This window comes from Pyrgilauda ruficollis, unplaced genomic scaffold (genome assembly GCF_017590135.1).
Source record: "Pyrgilauda ruficollis isolate IOZ18807 unplaced genomic scaffold, ASM1759013v1 scaffold5, whole genome shotgun sequence".
Classification (NCBI taxonomy): Eukaryota; Metazoa; Chordata; class Aves; order Passeriformes; family Passeridae; genus Pyrgilauda; species Pyrgilauda ruficollis.
This window is the reverse complement of record NW_024526599.1, coordinates 17939328-17954755: the sequence shown is the minus strand read 5'-3', so window position 1 is coordinate 17954755 and position 15428 is coordinate 17939328. Positions and strand designations below refer to the sequence as shown.

The 15428-nt window shown below is 38.5% G+C and overlaps 1 protein-coding gene across 11 annotated transcripts in view; it reads left to right on the top strand.

Annotated features, from left to right (window-relative positions):
• SLC7A2 (solute carrier family 7 member 2) overlaps positions 1 to 15428 on the top strand; it is a 53621-nt gene that overhangs the window by 24716 nt on the left and 13477 nt on the right. For 6 of the 11 annotated variants that reach the window (XM_041479699.1, XM_041479698.1, XM_041479694.1 and 3 more), the window contains 6 exons: positions 2159 to 2220; positions 8249 to 8639; positions 9854 to 10009; positions 13032 to 13197; positions 13542 to 13678; positions 14379 to 14601. In XM_041479699.1, coding sequence (XP_041335633.1) covers positions 8264 to 8639; positions 9854 to 10009; positions 13032 to 13197; positions 13542 to 13678; positions 14379 to 14601 — 1058 coding nt within the window. In that variant the 5' untranslated portion in view covers positions 2159 to 2220; positions 8249 to 8263. The remainder of the gene's footprint in view (positions 1 to 2158; positions 2221 to 8248; positions 8640 to 9853; positions 10010 to 13031; positions 13198 to 13541; positions 13679 to 14378; positions 14602 to 15428) is intronic. The other 5 variants (XM_041479702.1, XM_041479701.1, XM_041479704.1 and 2 more) reach the window with 2 other exon arrangements.

Here is a 15428-nt window from a genome sequence, read left to right as displayed (position 1 = left end):
TCTGCTCAGGCTTGTCCAAAGAAGAGCATTTCTGGCATCCTTCACTGATCCCCCCACTAGACCCAGCCCTTTATGATCATCTCTCTCATGCTGCTTTGTCACACACCCTCAGCCACACAGATACAGCTCTCAGCTGAATCTACAAAAATTACCTTTGCTGGGTGGCAACACGGTGTTCTTGTAGTTTTGAGCATGTGTTACTGAAAACACACCCAAAACTATGTCTGAGTGTCCCTGGGACCTTTGATCCAAACACTGCGTAATGGGGATATACTGATCTACCCCACAGTGCTAGGTCAAGGTGGGGCAGATATAAGTCACTTTATTTCACCAGCCAGTGTGCTCCCTGCGTCTTGACTGGGAGCCAGGAGGGGCCTAGGTTTAAATGCCTTTAGCAGTGTAGCTTCTGTGTGTTACTGTTCTCAGGATTAAGTTTTAGAAAGTCAGATAAGCCAAAGCATCCCAGTCCTGTCATTGTAATGATCCATAAGTGTACTGGTGTTACCAGGGATGAATTGTTATCACAGATAGGAGATAAGCAACAAGACAAGAGGCAATGGGCAGAAAACGATGCACAGGAAGTTCTAGCTAAATATGGGGAAGAAGTTCTTTACTGTGCAGGTGACCACAGCATGGTCAGAGATTGCTCAGAGAGATTCAGAGTCTTCTTCACTGGAGATATTCAAGAACCACCTGAGTAATTCTTGAGTCACTCATAGACTTGTTAGAGAGTGCTAGTTTGATTAAAAAAATGCCTAGATATTGTCACAGGTCAGAGTGATGTTCCTTAAAAGTGGTTGTCGTGCATTTCTGCACAAGAAACCTAACCTGTAGCATAACTTCTTGTTTCTATCTTCTGATCGTGTATTAACTGTGCAAGAGATAAAGTTCATCTTTAACAAGGATGAAGTCAACATGAGGAGAATCATTAGCATTGTCATCAGCAGACCTTCAGCAACAAAGACCTTTTCTCTTAATATGTTTTTGCCTGTCAGAAGATAATTGGCTTGCGTAACGTAAGCTGGACTCCTTTCTTGAAACACAGCCCATCCTTGTGAAGCATACTTTCTTGGATGCATTTCTGCTTGGATCTTGGAGAACTGAGGAAAGCTTGTATTCTTCCCTTGTGTGTGGCTGCAGGAAGTAGGGCTATTCATGAAGCAAAAAAAAGAAGCTCTGCTGCTGGAGCACTGGCAGACTTTGCACTAAGGGAAAAGTAAAAGCTGAGAGAAAGTTGAAATGGGCTGCTACACAATGTGTTTTTCTACATATTTTCCTATGAAATACTTTTTAATGATGAGAAGCATAGCACTTTTCTCTGCAATGTTTATGTTATGTTACCGGAACAAAACTAAAGTGATTGAAACATGAGTGTTTAGAAGGAAACAATAGGCTGTGAACAATACTGGCTGGAAATACTACTACATGTTTGGAGTAGGGTTGTCTGCCATTGGAAGTAATAAAAATAGAGCTGAAAATTATACATCGGGGTTTGGTTTATTCTGGAGGCTAATTTTTAAGAAACTCAGGTTTATTTATTGGTTATGTCACAGGAATGTTTGGCTTGTTCTGAGTCCAGTCTTCAGCATTTTTCATTTCAAGCCATATAAAGGCGAAGATCATCTGTGGTACCTCTACCCCAGTTCAACAGAATGGGCTCTAAACCTTCTCTGTAAATAGCCTTCTGTGTTGCTTCTAGCCACAGCAATACTTTCAAAATTACATGTATTCTTCTAAAATTTACTCAGGTCTCAAAACATTGTAAAACATCCTTCAATATGCTTCAAAAACCAGTTTGTTTTTCACAAGGGCAATGGAAGGGTATCACAGTGGGATTTCCCCATGCATTTCCTTCAGAATGTGTGACTAGTTTCCCTGACACAGGCATTTTAAATGCAGGAAGTGCCATTCTAGTTGGGTTTTGCGTCATGAAGGCATGAAGAGCGGACAGGATTTATCTGAATGCCAGCGAGATTCCCTGCTTCCCTCCCTGCCTCTTAGCTGGGCAAATAGCTAGCCAGCTAGCAGCCCTCCAATCACCTGGGCTGCCAAGCCTCCACCCCTCAACACTGAGGGCTCCCACACCATCTGCAGCTGGCTTTTAAAGCAAGTCTTTTAATAAAATCACTTTAAGTCATTACTCTTCTATTTATGACAGCAGGAGTTCGGGACTGAGTAAGAGGAGCAGAAATTTGCCCAGCAGAAGTTGCTCTGAATCAGGTTAGTAATGAAGTTTACTGCTGAAAGAAGTAACCTGAAAGCAGCCTAGGTTATCTTGGGGAACCTTGCCTTTAGCATATGTGCTGTTTGAGTAGTAAGAGCTGTGGTATGCAGTTTGTTTACATTATGGCATTATTCTGTCTTTGGTAAAGATTCTGTGTTAATATATATAAGATGCAGTTATATTTTCCTTCCCAGTCTGCCTAGAAGGTGTTTCTTCTTTTTGAATGATACAGCTTGCTTTGCTTTTCCCTTTTATGCATCTTATACTTCTGTTACAGGTACTGCTTTCCAATTTTATGGTTTATTATTGAAATACTCTAAATACTTCAAGTCGTTAGGAGTTTTGTGAAAGTCTTGGGCACCACATGAATTTTTAGGACACTTGCAGGAAAATAATGTATTACCTGTGCATGTGTGTACACACATGTAAATCATAGATTATACCTAGTTTTGCTTCATCTCTGTATTCTTTTACTTGCTTTATTTCACAAGATCTTACTTTCATATATTATTGCACAAGATCTAATAAATGTAATACTGCAATTTTGAGTAATGCTACATGTACTTAGTAGGAAAAAAATGCATAAACTTTAACAGGGTTTTTAGGAAAAAAATGAGGCTGAAAAAATATGCTAAATGAATCTGTATTAACCAGTATATATTTATATTTTCCCATTTTCTATATGTTACAAACTTATTGGGAGTATTTCATCCTTAATAGGTATGCTGTTTAGCATGTTTAACTACTGCATCTAAGATTAATAGTACATAATATAATACTAGCTCAACAGAATAGTTTTGAGTAAAATATCTTTATTTTATTTTGGCTTCAAAAATCATTAAACATAAATCTCAACAGTACTAAAACTTTCAGAGGTTTCATACTGCTTTGTAACATTTGCTTTCTATGTGAGATTTTTATGGTTTTTTATTAGAATTTTTAATGGAAAATTTTGTGGGAATAGTGAAATGGCAACTGCAGCAAAACTTTGGATTTTCCCATGTGTAGCTTGGGTTTAATGTGTACTAACTTAAACCATGTATGAGACAATCAAATTAAAATTTTATTTTAATGGAAATAAAATTATTGGCACATGATGTTTGTTGCCTTTTTTTGCTCCAATATCCACATATTTTTTGAATTTTTTGTGGGATAGGAGGTTAGATTAGATTACTTTAACACAAAAAATGCTTTGCAGAAGTGGTAGATTTTATATGACTTTGAAACAGTCAAAGCAGGTTTAAATATTAATATAATCTTTGCAGATAGAGACTTTGTCGCTTGCATTGTGTTTTTAGTTACAAATTTTTTGATACCAAACATTTCCTGACAGAAGAGGGCTAGCAACAGATGACGATTAAATGTTCCTGATTGTCCACCTGAACCAAGGGCTGGTATGAATTGTAAGGCTAAACTCATCTTCTTGGACTGGCGTTCAGAGGTGTAGGGGACAAGCAGTAAATTATCTGGTTTACAGTTGGCCAGGAGAGGCTGATATTAAGATGATTTTATCAGCAGATGTTGTAGAGAAGAAAATTAACCAAGACAATAAAGAGCAAAAGGGTTGGAGAAACACCTGCTTATTCAGGTACTCTGACAAATACTATGAAAGTCCACCAGACATAGGAAAGTTTTGTTTTGTTTTATCCTCCCCCTGTTAGATAAATCTGTCAAGTTCCTTTCCTGTCTAAATTATGTCCTACTCTCCTCCTTGCTGTATCTTTGTTGAAGGTGGTTGAAGGGGTAAAACTAAACTGTAGTGTGGATAGCTTAGCAGTTCTCTCTAGGAATTCGTTCGAGGAAGGAGGAGGTTCCCATAAGGGTTTGTCATTGGTCCTCAAGTCTAAGGCAGTTGAACTGAGCCTTGCCTTTTTTGAAAAGTGTTTATAGCGTAACCTGTAGCTAAATTAAAACGTGGTCCAAAGAGCATTCAGAAGTGCGGTGACCCAGCAGATGCGGAGCCAAAGAACTGCCACCTCGGCTGTGTGCAGCAGAAGGAGCGTGCCAACCGCGGTAACAAACAGACTTCACAGCTGTCAGCTTGCGGCAAAGTGAAACTTGCTTTGCTTGTGACGCAGTGCTCTCCGTAAAGCAGACTTCAAAGAGGAGCCTAGCACAGTTTGGATTGCATGAGACACTCATCAGGTTGTCTCCACACCTTAATTAGAAATAACTGCATGCTGTTGGTGAGTTCAAGGGCTTTTTCCTTTGTGGTTTCTTACTACTCATTGCCTATTTTTAAACTCTGTATAAGATGAGGATTCAATGTTTTCTCTGTTTAAACTGCATGAACAATACAGCCCACCCTGACTCGTGGTCCTTGCAGGCTACATGCCTTACACTGACTGCAGTTCAAAGGCAGGCAGGTATCCAACTCTGCTCCAAGACAGGTGCACCAGAGATGCCTCAAAAGCACTCAGTTCCTTCTTGAATGATTACCCAGTGTAATTATCAAAAAAAACCCTTTCCCAAGCTGTCAAATGTGCATTCCCAGGAAGGCTCAGAGCAGATCCAGTGCTCCTCAGCTGTGCAGCACATTCAGCAGGGGCCCAGGCCAGTGCTGGCAGAGCTCACAACAGCAGAGGCCAAGATGAAGCAGAGCCCATAGTTGTGTGCTCGGATGAGGCACAGTGAGGCTGCAGCAGGGAAAGGAGGAAAAATAAAGGAGCAGTCAGGAAAATACTGAAACCTACTAGTCAAAAAGCAGAGACAATTTTTAATATGCTCATTTGCCCTACCTCATGTTTCTCTCTGCCATAAAGATCAGCAGAAAAGAAAACTGGTATTTGTCCAGACTCAGGAATAAGATCTGTAGTTCTGCAGGAATAAGACCCCTTAGAAGAGTGTGTGGTGGCAGTCAGTATAAGCTTGTCTAGGACAATGCTGCCACCAAAAGGCGCACCCAGCTGTTACCTTCTTTGCTCCTGTAGGTTTGTATTTTAGCATGAGATGTGCTCTGCCTCAGTGTACTGATAAACTGCTTGTGAGTCAGCACACGTCAGCAGTGAGACATTGCTCAGGCTGTTCTCTTGCAGGGGTAATGCATTAAAGGATTTGCTTTACAAGAGACACCTCAGAAAAACATTACACTTCTCAGTTATTTCTGAAGACACTTGTCACCTCATAGCTATGTCATTTGGTCTGGTGTTAAGCCAAACAGCTTTGTAAGCTCATCAGGTCTTCCTGCTGCACTGTCTTATCAAGTATGAAGTCTTGGAATGTCGCAGCCAAATCTGAACGAGGGCAATGCCTGAGGTACAGTGCTGCACTTGGCACACAGCAACAGAAGTTGTGGAGCAGGGTTCAGGCATTTTTTGCTATGAGTTTAGGCATACTAAGTGTAGGAAACTGTGGAAGATGTGCCGGATTCCAGTGGTTGTTGTAAAAGGACGTGTTTGTCAAGTCCATGTTAGGATGGATATACTTAGAAAGAGAAGTTTGCCATGCACATGAGGTGTTTTTTTCTTTCCTCTACCGACACAAAGTTTGTATACTGAACTTCGTCTTTGGTTGTGCTCCAGTTTCTAAAGGCTAAAGAAGAAAGGCTGGGTTTCTGTCAGAAGTATCTTTTACTGGCTTGTGGCTAGCAAGAACTAGGCTCCTTCCTCTCCCCAAGAAGCAGAAATCAGAAGCAGAAAAACTCCTCCTATTTTGCCATAGAGATTCCTTCTCAGCAGAGAAAACCATAATATCCAGAGATATTAGCATATAATAGCAGAGATAACCATAATATAATATCACTTACTGGCCACTGCAGTAATTTACTTACTGGCCAATGCAGGCTGTACAATTTTCAGGAGTTCTTGTCCCAAATGGCAGAGAAGCAAAACAATCTGAAATGCCATTTGAATAACAAGAGTCTTGCAAATTCCTTAGTGGTCTGAGAACAAGATCTGCTAGAGTATTTTTTCCTGTTAATGAATTATGAAATGAAATATTATCTGGGGGGGAGGGAGAAATAATTCCTTTAAAAATGCTCTTCCTTCAGCATTGAAATTGCTAAGGTGAAGGGCAGTCACAAGAATGTTGCTGCCTGTCACATGGTCTGCAGACTAGTAAGCATATCAATATAACATCCTAAGTGGTTGCTACAGCTTCAGAACTGTCATTAGGAGAAAAAAAAGTGGCCTCAGAATATTTGTCTAAGTACAGCCCAGGAAAAATAAACCTGGCTGTGTGGGAGTGGAGTGCCTCAGACCCAAAGAAAGGCTGATCTTCCTGAAGAGGTCAGGACACACAGCAGGGAATTTTGCCTGAACAGTTCAATGCTAATTCCCTTCGAAGACGTGGATGTCTACCGACATGAATATCATCTGAGTTCTGTAATTGGTAAGGATTTCGTAGTGGGTGAGTCTGCGTGCCATGAGCAGATTCTTGTCTCTGGTGTGCTGAAAGGACTGCCCAATTGCAGAAGAGCTTTAAAAGCTTTCCTGTCTGCCTCCTCCCACTGTCCTGGGCCACCTATCGTTTTCTGAGGGTATTAAGCATCACTGTCCACAGCTATTCAATTCCATTCACTACTCTTTGTCAAATTCCCTTTACTTGAAAGGGAATAGAGACCTTTTTTCTTAAGGGTGCTCTCTGAAGGAAGAAGTGGCATGTTGAGTGTACTTGGGGAACTATTACAGGAATAGGGTGAAAATGTTCTTTCTCTTTGTCGTTTTTTTTTTCCCCCAAGCAATCTTGTGGGGAAGCAATCAGGATGGGAGAGTTCCTGATACTCTCCGCTTTTGACTCTCTGTTTTAAGGATCAAGCACTGTTAATTGAGCTATCCATCTTCTTACGAAGTCATCCTGTTAGCGGATTGAACTAGTGTGAGTAGAAATGTCCTTTACTGTTCTAGGAAACTAATAGAGACCAGGAAGAAATAAACCAGCAGAATGTCTTTGTCTAAATTAAATAGATTTTCAGTTCCCAGGAGGGTTCCACTTAATAGATTGTGAGCAGAGTATAGATATTTATGGTATGAGTTGCAAAGACAAACATGAGTTTGGGAAGATGGCAGATGGTATTGCTTGATTCTTACAAAACTCTTAGCCATCAACAATACAATTCAAACAAATACATGAAGACAGAACTTGTACATTAATATTGCCTCTTTAAAATATTATTTTCTATGGGATACCCATGTCATCCCTCCCAAGCAAGTGCTTTGGACCCTCAGTGACAATTTGTTTTAGTTGGGAAGCTGATCACTGCTGCTCCTAGCAAGCACCTGTATGGTGGCCTGGCAGGCACCCTGTGGCCAGAGAAACACTGCCCACCTGCTGCCCTCAGGACCAGGTTGGTCACAGAATCTGAGCTTGTGTGCTAGAGCTGATCTCATCCCACACTGTGACAGGCACTGGGAATATTGAAGAACTGCAGCTGGCATGGGATGAAGGGTTAGCCCATCAGGTTTTGTTAGATGATTGTTAGGCAGAAGTGTGAAAGATTTCTTGTAAGGATAGTTAGATCTGGGAAACTTCACTGGTGTATGAGAGAGTAGAAACACTATTTTAATCTGCTTTGAAGCCGTTCTCACTGAAGCAAATTCTAAAGGCAAAAGCTATGTATTTGAAGACAAAAGGATATTGAATTGGTGCTCTCAGAATAATGTATTTTAAACTTTTGCTGTTCACAGTCTTACTTTTAGATTCCAAAACCCCTTATTTATGCTGGTGTTGATCCTCATCTTAAAAGGCTCTATGATATATGAGATAATAGGTTCTTTCTGTTTTAGAAGTGGCTAAGAAGTGGCCATTAGCAGATAATTATTAACGATTTCTTCTTTTTTACAGCAGTGTAATAAACCTAAGGATAATGAATCTCTTTCCCTGGGGACATAAGTGCTTTAGGAATAGTGTATCCCTAATTTGTTTCCTGGGGAAAAGCACATGCCATCTTATCTAATGTCACAAAACAGTGTGAATGTATTACCTAGTAGATGTGATTAAAGTTCTTCATGCAAATGCTTCTTCCCATTGATTTTCACCAGAGTCTACACTACCTTTTGCATTCTGGAACAATTTCCTTTATTTCAGAGCTCCACATCCACCATGTTGCCCTGCGGAACGGCTCTGTCCTTTATTCGGTGTCTGGTGCGGAAGAAGAACATCGGTGGCGAAAGCCTTGAGGACACCAAGCTGTGCCGATGCTTATCAACACTGGACCTCATAGCCCTGGGAGTAGGGAGTACCCTTGGTGCTGGTGTTTATGTCCTCGCTGGAGAAGTAGCCAAATCTGATTCTGGACCTAGCATCATTGTTTCCTTCCTCATTGCTGCCATCGCGTCTGTGATGGCAGGTCTCTGCTATGCCGAGTTTGGCGCTCGTGTTCCCAAGACTGGCTCTGCGTACTTGTACACTTACGTTACAGTAGGTGAACTGTGGGCTTTTATCACTGGCTGGAATCTCGTTTTATCCTATATTATAGGTAAGCTTAAGAACAAACACTGGTCCCAGGGGTTTCTGAGACAGCAGATAAGATACAGACTTAGGGCTCTTTTTCTTTTCTATCTCTACACTTAGCTACTTTTTAGTCCTGTTGAGATGAAATAACCAAAATAATTTGATTAGGTTATTTCCTTCTGTGCGTCACCATTGCAAATGGGTTTTTTGCAGGATATTTTTGTAACAATGTGACGTATGAACCACATACCTTGTATGACAATTGTGTCAGACAATTCTGTGATGATGCGCAAGAATAAACAAGTTTTATTTGCCATTTTTGGTCAGCAAAAATAATTTCAGTAAAACCAATAAACTTTTTTCTAAAAATATATACAGCAAGGACATTTACAGGGACTCCACAGGAGTCCTGTAAATGTCCACTTTTCCTTACAGGAAAGTCATGGTGTTTAAGTACTAACTTGCTACTGTATCATTGTACTAGTTAAGTGCTGTCCTATCAGGTAATCCCATAAAACACAAAATTGACCAGATTTGAGTAAAATCAATACTTATGTGGCAGATAGTCAAACAGCTATTTCAGTACTTGAGCAGAGATAACATTTTTGGATTTAAAAATTATTTATCCTAGAGGAATGTGTTCCAAACTTCCATTACATTGCATATGAACAGTTACATTTCAAAAACTGATGTTCCCCAGTATTGTATTAAAATGTATTTCCTGAGAGGAGAGTTATACAAATAAGATTGGCCAAATTGTATTTGGCCATGAACTCTTTGCCACAGGAGAGTGTTAATTTTAAATACAGACTCTAGTAACATATGTCTTGCTAGTAATTTTTTTTACTTTGCTTGTAGGTGGGCAAACTTTCCTTTATGTTCTTTCTTAAAGTGCTTTCTTATGTTACTTTTTATTGTTTAACATATGTCATAGAAATTAAAAATAGCTAGAAATAAGCTTCTTCCAGGATCAGGCATAAATGACAAAGAAATAATTTCTGCAATCTTTTGGGAATAAATGAGGCAAACAAAAATTGTATATTTTTGTTCTAGAAAAACTTTTTACCATTTAACAAGCAAAATTCTTAAACATTAAAATTCTTCAGCAAAGCAAACATCACAGGCTCTGCTTTTTTAAATACAAGTAGCAACAGGCTTAGTTTTGTTTCCTTTTCAGTAGAAGTAGCTGTGTCCCACTGTATGGATGTAAAACCCTAAACATGCTTGTGTTTTATGAAGGTACATCAAGTGTAGCAAGAGCCTGGAGTGGCACCTTTGATGAACTTCTTGGAAAACGGATTGGTCATTTCTTCAGTGCCTACTTCAAAATGAATTACTCTGGGCTAGCAGAGTATCCTGACTTCTTTGCTGTACTCCTTATATTACTTTTATCAGGTAAGAAAATATATGGCTTAATTGATGGTGGTTGTGATATTTTTCAGTTGAAAGTGCTAAATTGTAGGGTTTTGCACAGGAAATACCTTAAGGAAGTTCAGAGCCACATTTTGTATTGGCACAGTGGCTCTCTGAATTAAATATATATAACCAAATTTTCACATGCACTTCTCTTGAAACTGAGTCATGAACCAATCACTTGTCAGTACTTTTTTCTATAAAACCCATTGTACAGATTGATGGTAATAGGAAAATTACACAGTTCTCCATGTTTTCATGGCTCTCTCACCAGCAAATGCTTCTGGAGTGGCCTGAAGGTTAAGCTCTCTAGTTTGGTGATGTGGTCTCCTTAAATTATATATTGTGCATGTAGTGGGCATTTGTAAGGGGGTTTTTCCACCTAAGTTGTTCACTTATTTGGTATATAATAACATTCCCGTTTATAGGTCTTCAGTTGTTTATCCTAGAGTTTGTTTGACCTAAAGGGCACCCCAAGGTACTTATATGGACCAACAGACCAGTTAGAAACCTGAGGAAACCTTTCCTGTCTACTCTTCCAAGTCCTTTCTCTTTACTCATGTACCATGCTTTTAAATCACAAACACTGACACTAGCTACCTCCTATTTGAGGGATCAGAAGGCTCAAAAATACTGCAACTTATTTCCATGTTTGTGTTTTACAATTATTTACCATATAGAAATGTTCCTACTGCCACTGGGAGTGAAGGAAGCAGGAAGTGTATTCTAAAGCGTGCAGTTTGTTTTCAGGCAATACTAGAAGCATTTCAATATTCGGTAGAGGTCTTACCCATATCTCATATACTTGTCACGTTCAGTCTGTCTTTGGATTAAACCAAAGCAGCTTTTCTTCTCTGGAAAGTGAAACTAAGTTATATGTACATAACCTGTTCTCTGGTTCTGAGTGGGTTTTTTTTGACACAGGAAAACATTTCTGTTCTACCTATTGCTCGAATGAATGACCAGTGCATCTGAAGATTTATTAGGTCTCTGTACTTAAAAGAATGGCTTCCTATACTTGCGAAGATCTGGGAGTTGACTTGACTAGGTTTAGTCCAGCATCCTGCCACGTTTGTGGCTCAGAGTTGCCTTTAGGACCAGTTCAGACCCTTATGTCCTCAGGAGGGTTGGGAATGAATGTGGAATACAGCTGGAGCAGACCTTTCAGTTTCACCTCTTCCAAATAAAGGAGACAAAAAATAACACCCTGAAAAGCAGAGCACTGAAACATCACAAACCAAACTATACAGTCCTAGTTTAGATGCTGACATCTTTTGTGTTTTCTCCATTGCCATTGCTGCTTCCGAACATAATTAGAGGTTCTTGAAAAAAGGGAAAAGGTTTTCCCTGTTGTTCATCACTGCTGCTGAGTTTTTATTTGTGTCCTGTCTTTTCATCCCTACCATCATTCCTTCTTCACTCCTTTCCCATTTGTGCTGCAAATTGCCTCTCCAGGTGTCTGTGATAAGGACCCAAACCGCCTGTGACTGAACTGGGTGGAATTCCTCACTGCTGAAAGGAGGGGCAGTGGGGATGGCTTAGGACTGTGTAGGCTGAGCATGATACAGTGATTGGATTGTGAGCTGTGTTGTAAAGCTGAGTCATAGGAGTAGCAGGTGATGTTATACAGAAAATGTTATGTGCTCAGCGCAAGGAAAAGTACAGAGAAATCTGGGGGGTTTGGGGATTTTTGTTTTCTTTGGGCTTTTTGTGTGTTTGTTTGGGTATTGTTTGTTTAATTTTTGGGGTTCTTTGGGTTTATTTTTGTGGGGGGTTGGGTTTTTTTTGTTCTGTTTTGGTTTGGTTTTTTTGATAAAGGACTTCAAAAATGCACAAACTATGATTCACACTGCCTTTTTGGGAAAAACTGAGCTGAAGAAAGCATATGTCTATTTTAATAAAAATGTCATCGGTGAAGAAAACTTGAGCAGCTCATAAGATAATTTCCGTGTTCTGATAAGATAGCAAATATCTCATTAGTGGAGTAAGAAACTTTTTAGACATTATTTTGAGAGGCTTAAAATTTTCAGTCTTAATCTCTAAATAATGAGGGAAAGTATGTATGTGATATAGTGGAATGCTTAGAGAGCAAAGGACCTGTGAAAACTTTCCAATTGCATTTAATATTTCCTGATCTGCTCACTGCCTGTTCCATTAAACTGCTAACACTCTAACACTTAAAATTGTTTGAAATCTAATGATAAAGTAGAATCCTGACTTAATAACTTTCAGATTGTTGAAATGTTCTACTCTGTAATCTAAAGCCATGTGTATTTTGTATCTGTTTTCTAGAATCTTTATGCATCTGCTAACACTCTAACACTTAAAATTGTTTGAAATCTAATGATAAAGTAGAATCCTGACTTAATAACTTTCAGATTGTTGAAATGTTCTACTCTGTAATCTAAAGCCATGTGTATTTTGTATCTGACTGTTTTCTAGAATCTTTATGCATTAGTGTAACAAACATGAGGTGTGCATTTCTTTTAAAGCTGTTACTAATGAACTAGGAAGTGGGACTTAGTCTGATGGATGTGCTCTGAAAAATGTAGAGTCAATCAGTCATATTGTTAATTTAATAATCGTGCCTCTTTTCTTAATCTAACAGATAATTCTTCTGTAAGGAATGTATTCTACTGATCTATTTTTACAAAGCATAGAATTCTTGTAGCTACTTTTACTCCATGGCATAAAACAGAGATATGGATTGGTATCTCAGAGAAGTAAAAAGTAGCCATTGCTAAAAATACTTTTAAATCCTTAAAGAAGCTTTCTTTTATGTGGTTTCCAATATATTTGCCTATTGTCATGCTGTTAAAGAGTCTAGTATGTTTGTGATAATGCTTTTTTTAAAATCTGGTGATGCTTTTTCAGTATTATTCAGAGTACTTACATATATATACGCACACACATGCACCCCTTCTTTTACATGTATTCCTTCTTTAAGTGCCATTTTATTAGTATAATGGGCCATTCACATCTATAAAATATTTTTATTTTACAGGTCTTTTATCTTTTGGAGTAAAAGAGTCTGCATGGGTGAATAGAATTTTCACTGCTATTAACATCTTGGTCCTAGTCTTCGTTATTATTTCTGGTTTTGTGAAAGGTGAAGCTGACAACTGGAAGAAAAGTGAAGAATATCTCAGAAACTTTACTGCAGTAACAGAGTAATTTTTAAAAATCTATTTTCTTTCTCATATTTCAAGCAGTTTTCTCTTTATTATAATAAACATTGTTAGTGTTTTAATATGTTTTGTCACAAACTTCAAAGCAAGTAAGATGATAGTTACTTGATTCAGACATTCTTTCTTTTGCTGTTATTTTTCTCTTTATTACTAGCTTGGACATAAAAATGACACCTCATGCAGTTTTGTAAAGCAGACCTCTGTCATGAAAAGAACACTTAAAACTTTTTTGTTTCAGAGTTCTAGAGTAGGAGGGTGCATGTATTTGTCCTACCAATAATGAGGGGGGAAGAATTATCTTTCTGCTGTATTTTTTTTCTTTATAGGAACTGCTCATCCTATGAAAATGTGACGAGTATGTATGGGAGTGGTGGCTTTATGCCATATGGTTTCACAGGAACTTTGGCTGGTGCTGCAACCTGTTTTTATGCTTTTGTTGGATTTGACTGCATTGCAACAACTGGTATAGTATTTATATATGTGTGTATATGTGTTTAATATGGGGATATTTTTGAAAAAAAAAAAAACCCCAAAGAACCACAAACAATAATACTCTGTCTACAATTCTTACTTTGCTTTCTTCCAAAGCTCTTTTAGTCAATGTAGAATGAGTCTAAGTTCATTCCTGAATGTGGCTATCTGTGGGGAAGAAGGAGGAGGTTCATTCCTGAATGTGGCTATATGTGGGGAAGAAGGAGGAGGTTCTGCTTATTTCATTCCTCTTCTAAAGAAATGATTGCTGCTTTCTGAGTCTGGAAAGTGCTTAGTATACAATTTTTCTGCTCAAATAATGTTCATCACCTGCTCACTTTTACAGTTCTCTGAGATAAGGTGTCTTTCTCAATGGCTGACAGGGAATGAGTATACTGGGTACATTGAAAACATAGGTAAATAACTAAAAATTACGGGCTTGGAATACTGTCCCTGTAAAATGTATTTTATGACCTTTAATTTACCACTACTTTAACACTATTTCTGACAACTAAATACTGAGCTCTGTTCTGTGTGTCTCCATTTGTTTTACTCAGGTTTTTAAAACTTCTATTACAGATGTGATTCCCTTGACAGATTAACAAGTGATTTGTCTTTGATGTTGTCTCTTAAAGCTGAAGGGGAAAAATAGTACGAATTTTTGTTGGGGCATTTTCTTTTCCTTTTTTCAGGAGAAGAGGTCAAGAATCCTCAGAAAGCCATACCCATAGGAATTGTGGTGTCCCTACTTGTCTGCTTCATGGCCTATTGCTTGGTTTCAGCTGCACTGACACTTATGATGCCATACTATCTGCTAGATGAGAAAAGTCCTCTGCCAGTAGCGTTTGAATATGTTGGATGGGGTCCTGCTAAATACGTTGTAGCAGTGGGATCCCTCTGTGCTTTGTCTACAAGGTAAAGATACTGAAATACTAATTCTGTTGGGAAGAGCTGATGAATAATATATTACATTTGTATGTATGTTCGTGTGTTCATTTTGAAGGCTCAGTACATGCAAAGAATTAGCAATAAGTATTATAAGCAAGCCTTGAACTTAAGCAAGTCTAGTTGACAGTAGCTGTGTTAATTTAGGCTCCTTTTTGTTTTTTTTTTTTTTTAACTGTACAGTTATTGAACTCTACCTCTTTGGTAGAAGCTTATTACACCCATTTTATATATATTTATAAGTAAGTATTTTCAAACATATGACCTGCAAGTTATCTTTATTAACTGACAAAGTAAACCTCCCTCATTTTTCCTTTTTTTTGCTGTCCATTCCCAGTGACTCAGCAGCTTTATGGGCTCTGTGTATTTGCAGGCAGAATTGAAGACATGATTAACTAGCTCCACTCCTCATCTTCATTGCCTGTCTCTGTTTTCCTCCAGCAGCCAGTCTGTCTTCTGACATTATCCCTTCCTGTGGTTTCTGTGTGGGTATTTGAGATGTAGACTATAGCTGTGAAAATATTATAATTTATTCCCCTTTGTGAAACTGTGAATGTAACCTTAACATATTATTTTGATTAAAAAGATCAGGGAGGGCACAATATATATTAGTATGTGTTCAAATATATTACACCCCAATTGTAATATGATACAAACGCTTAAATAAAATAGAAAATTGCTTGATACTTGAATTTAGGGATAGAAAAATGCTGATGCCGATCTTTTACCTGAGCTTATGTAGGTAAGGAGTCATTTCCAAGAGCTTCAGTAGTAAGAACACTGGCTGCCTTTCCACA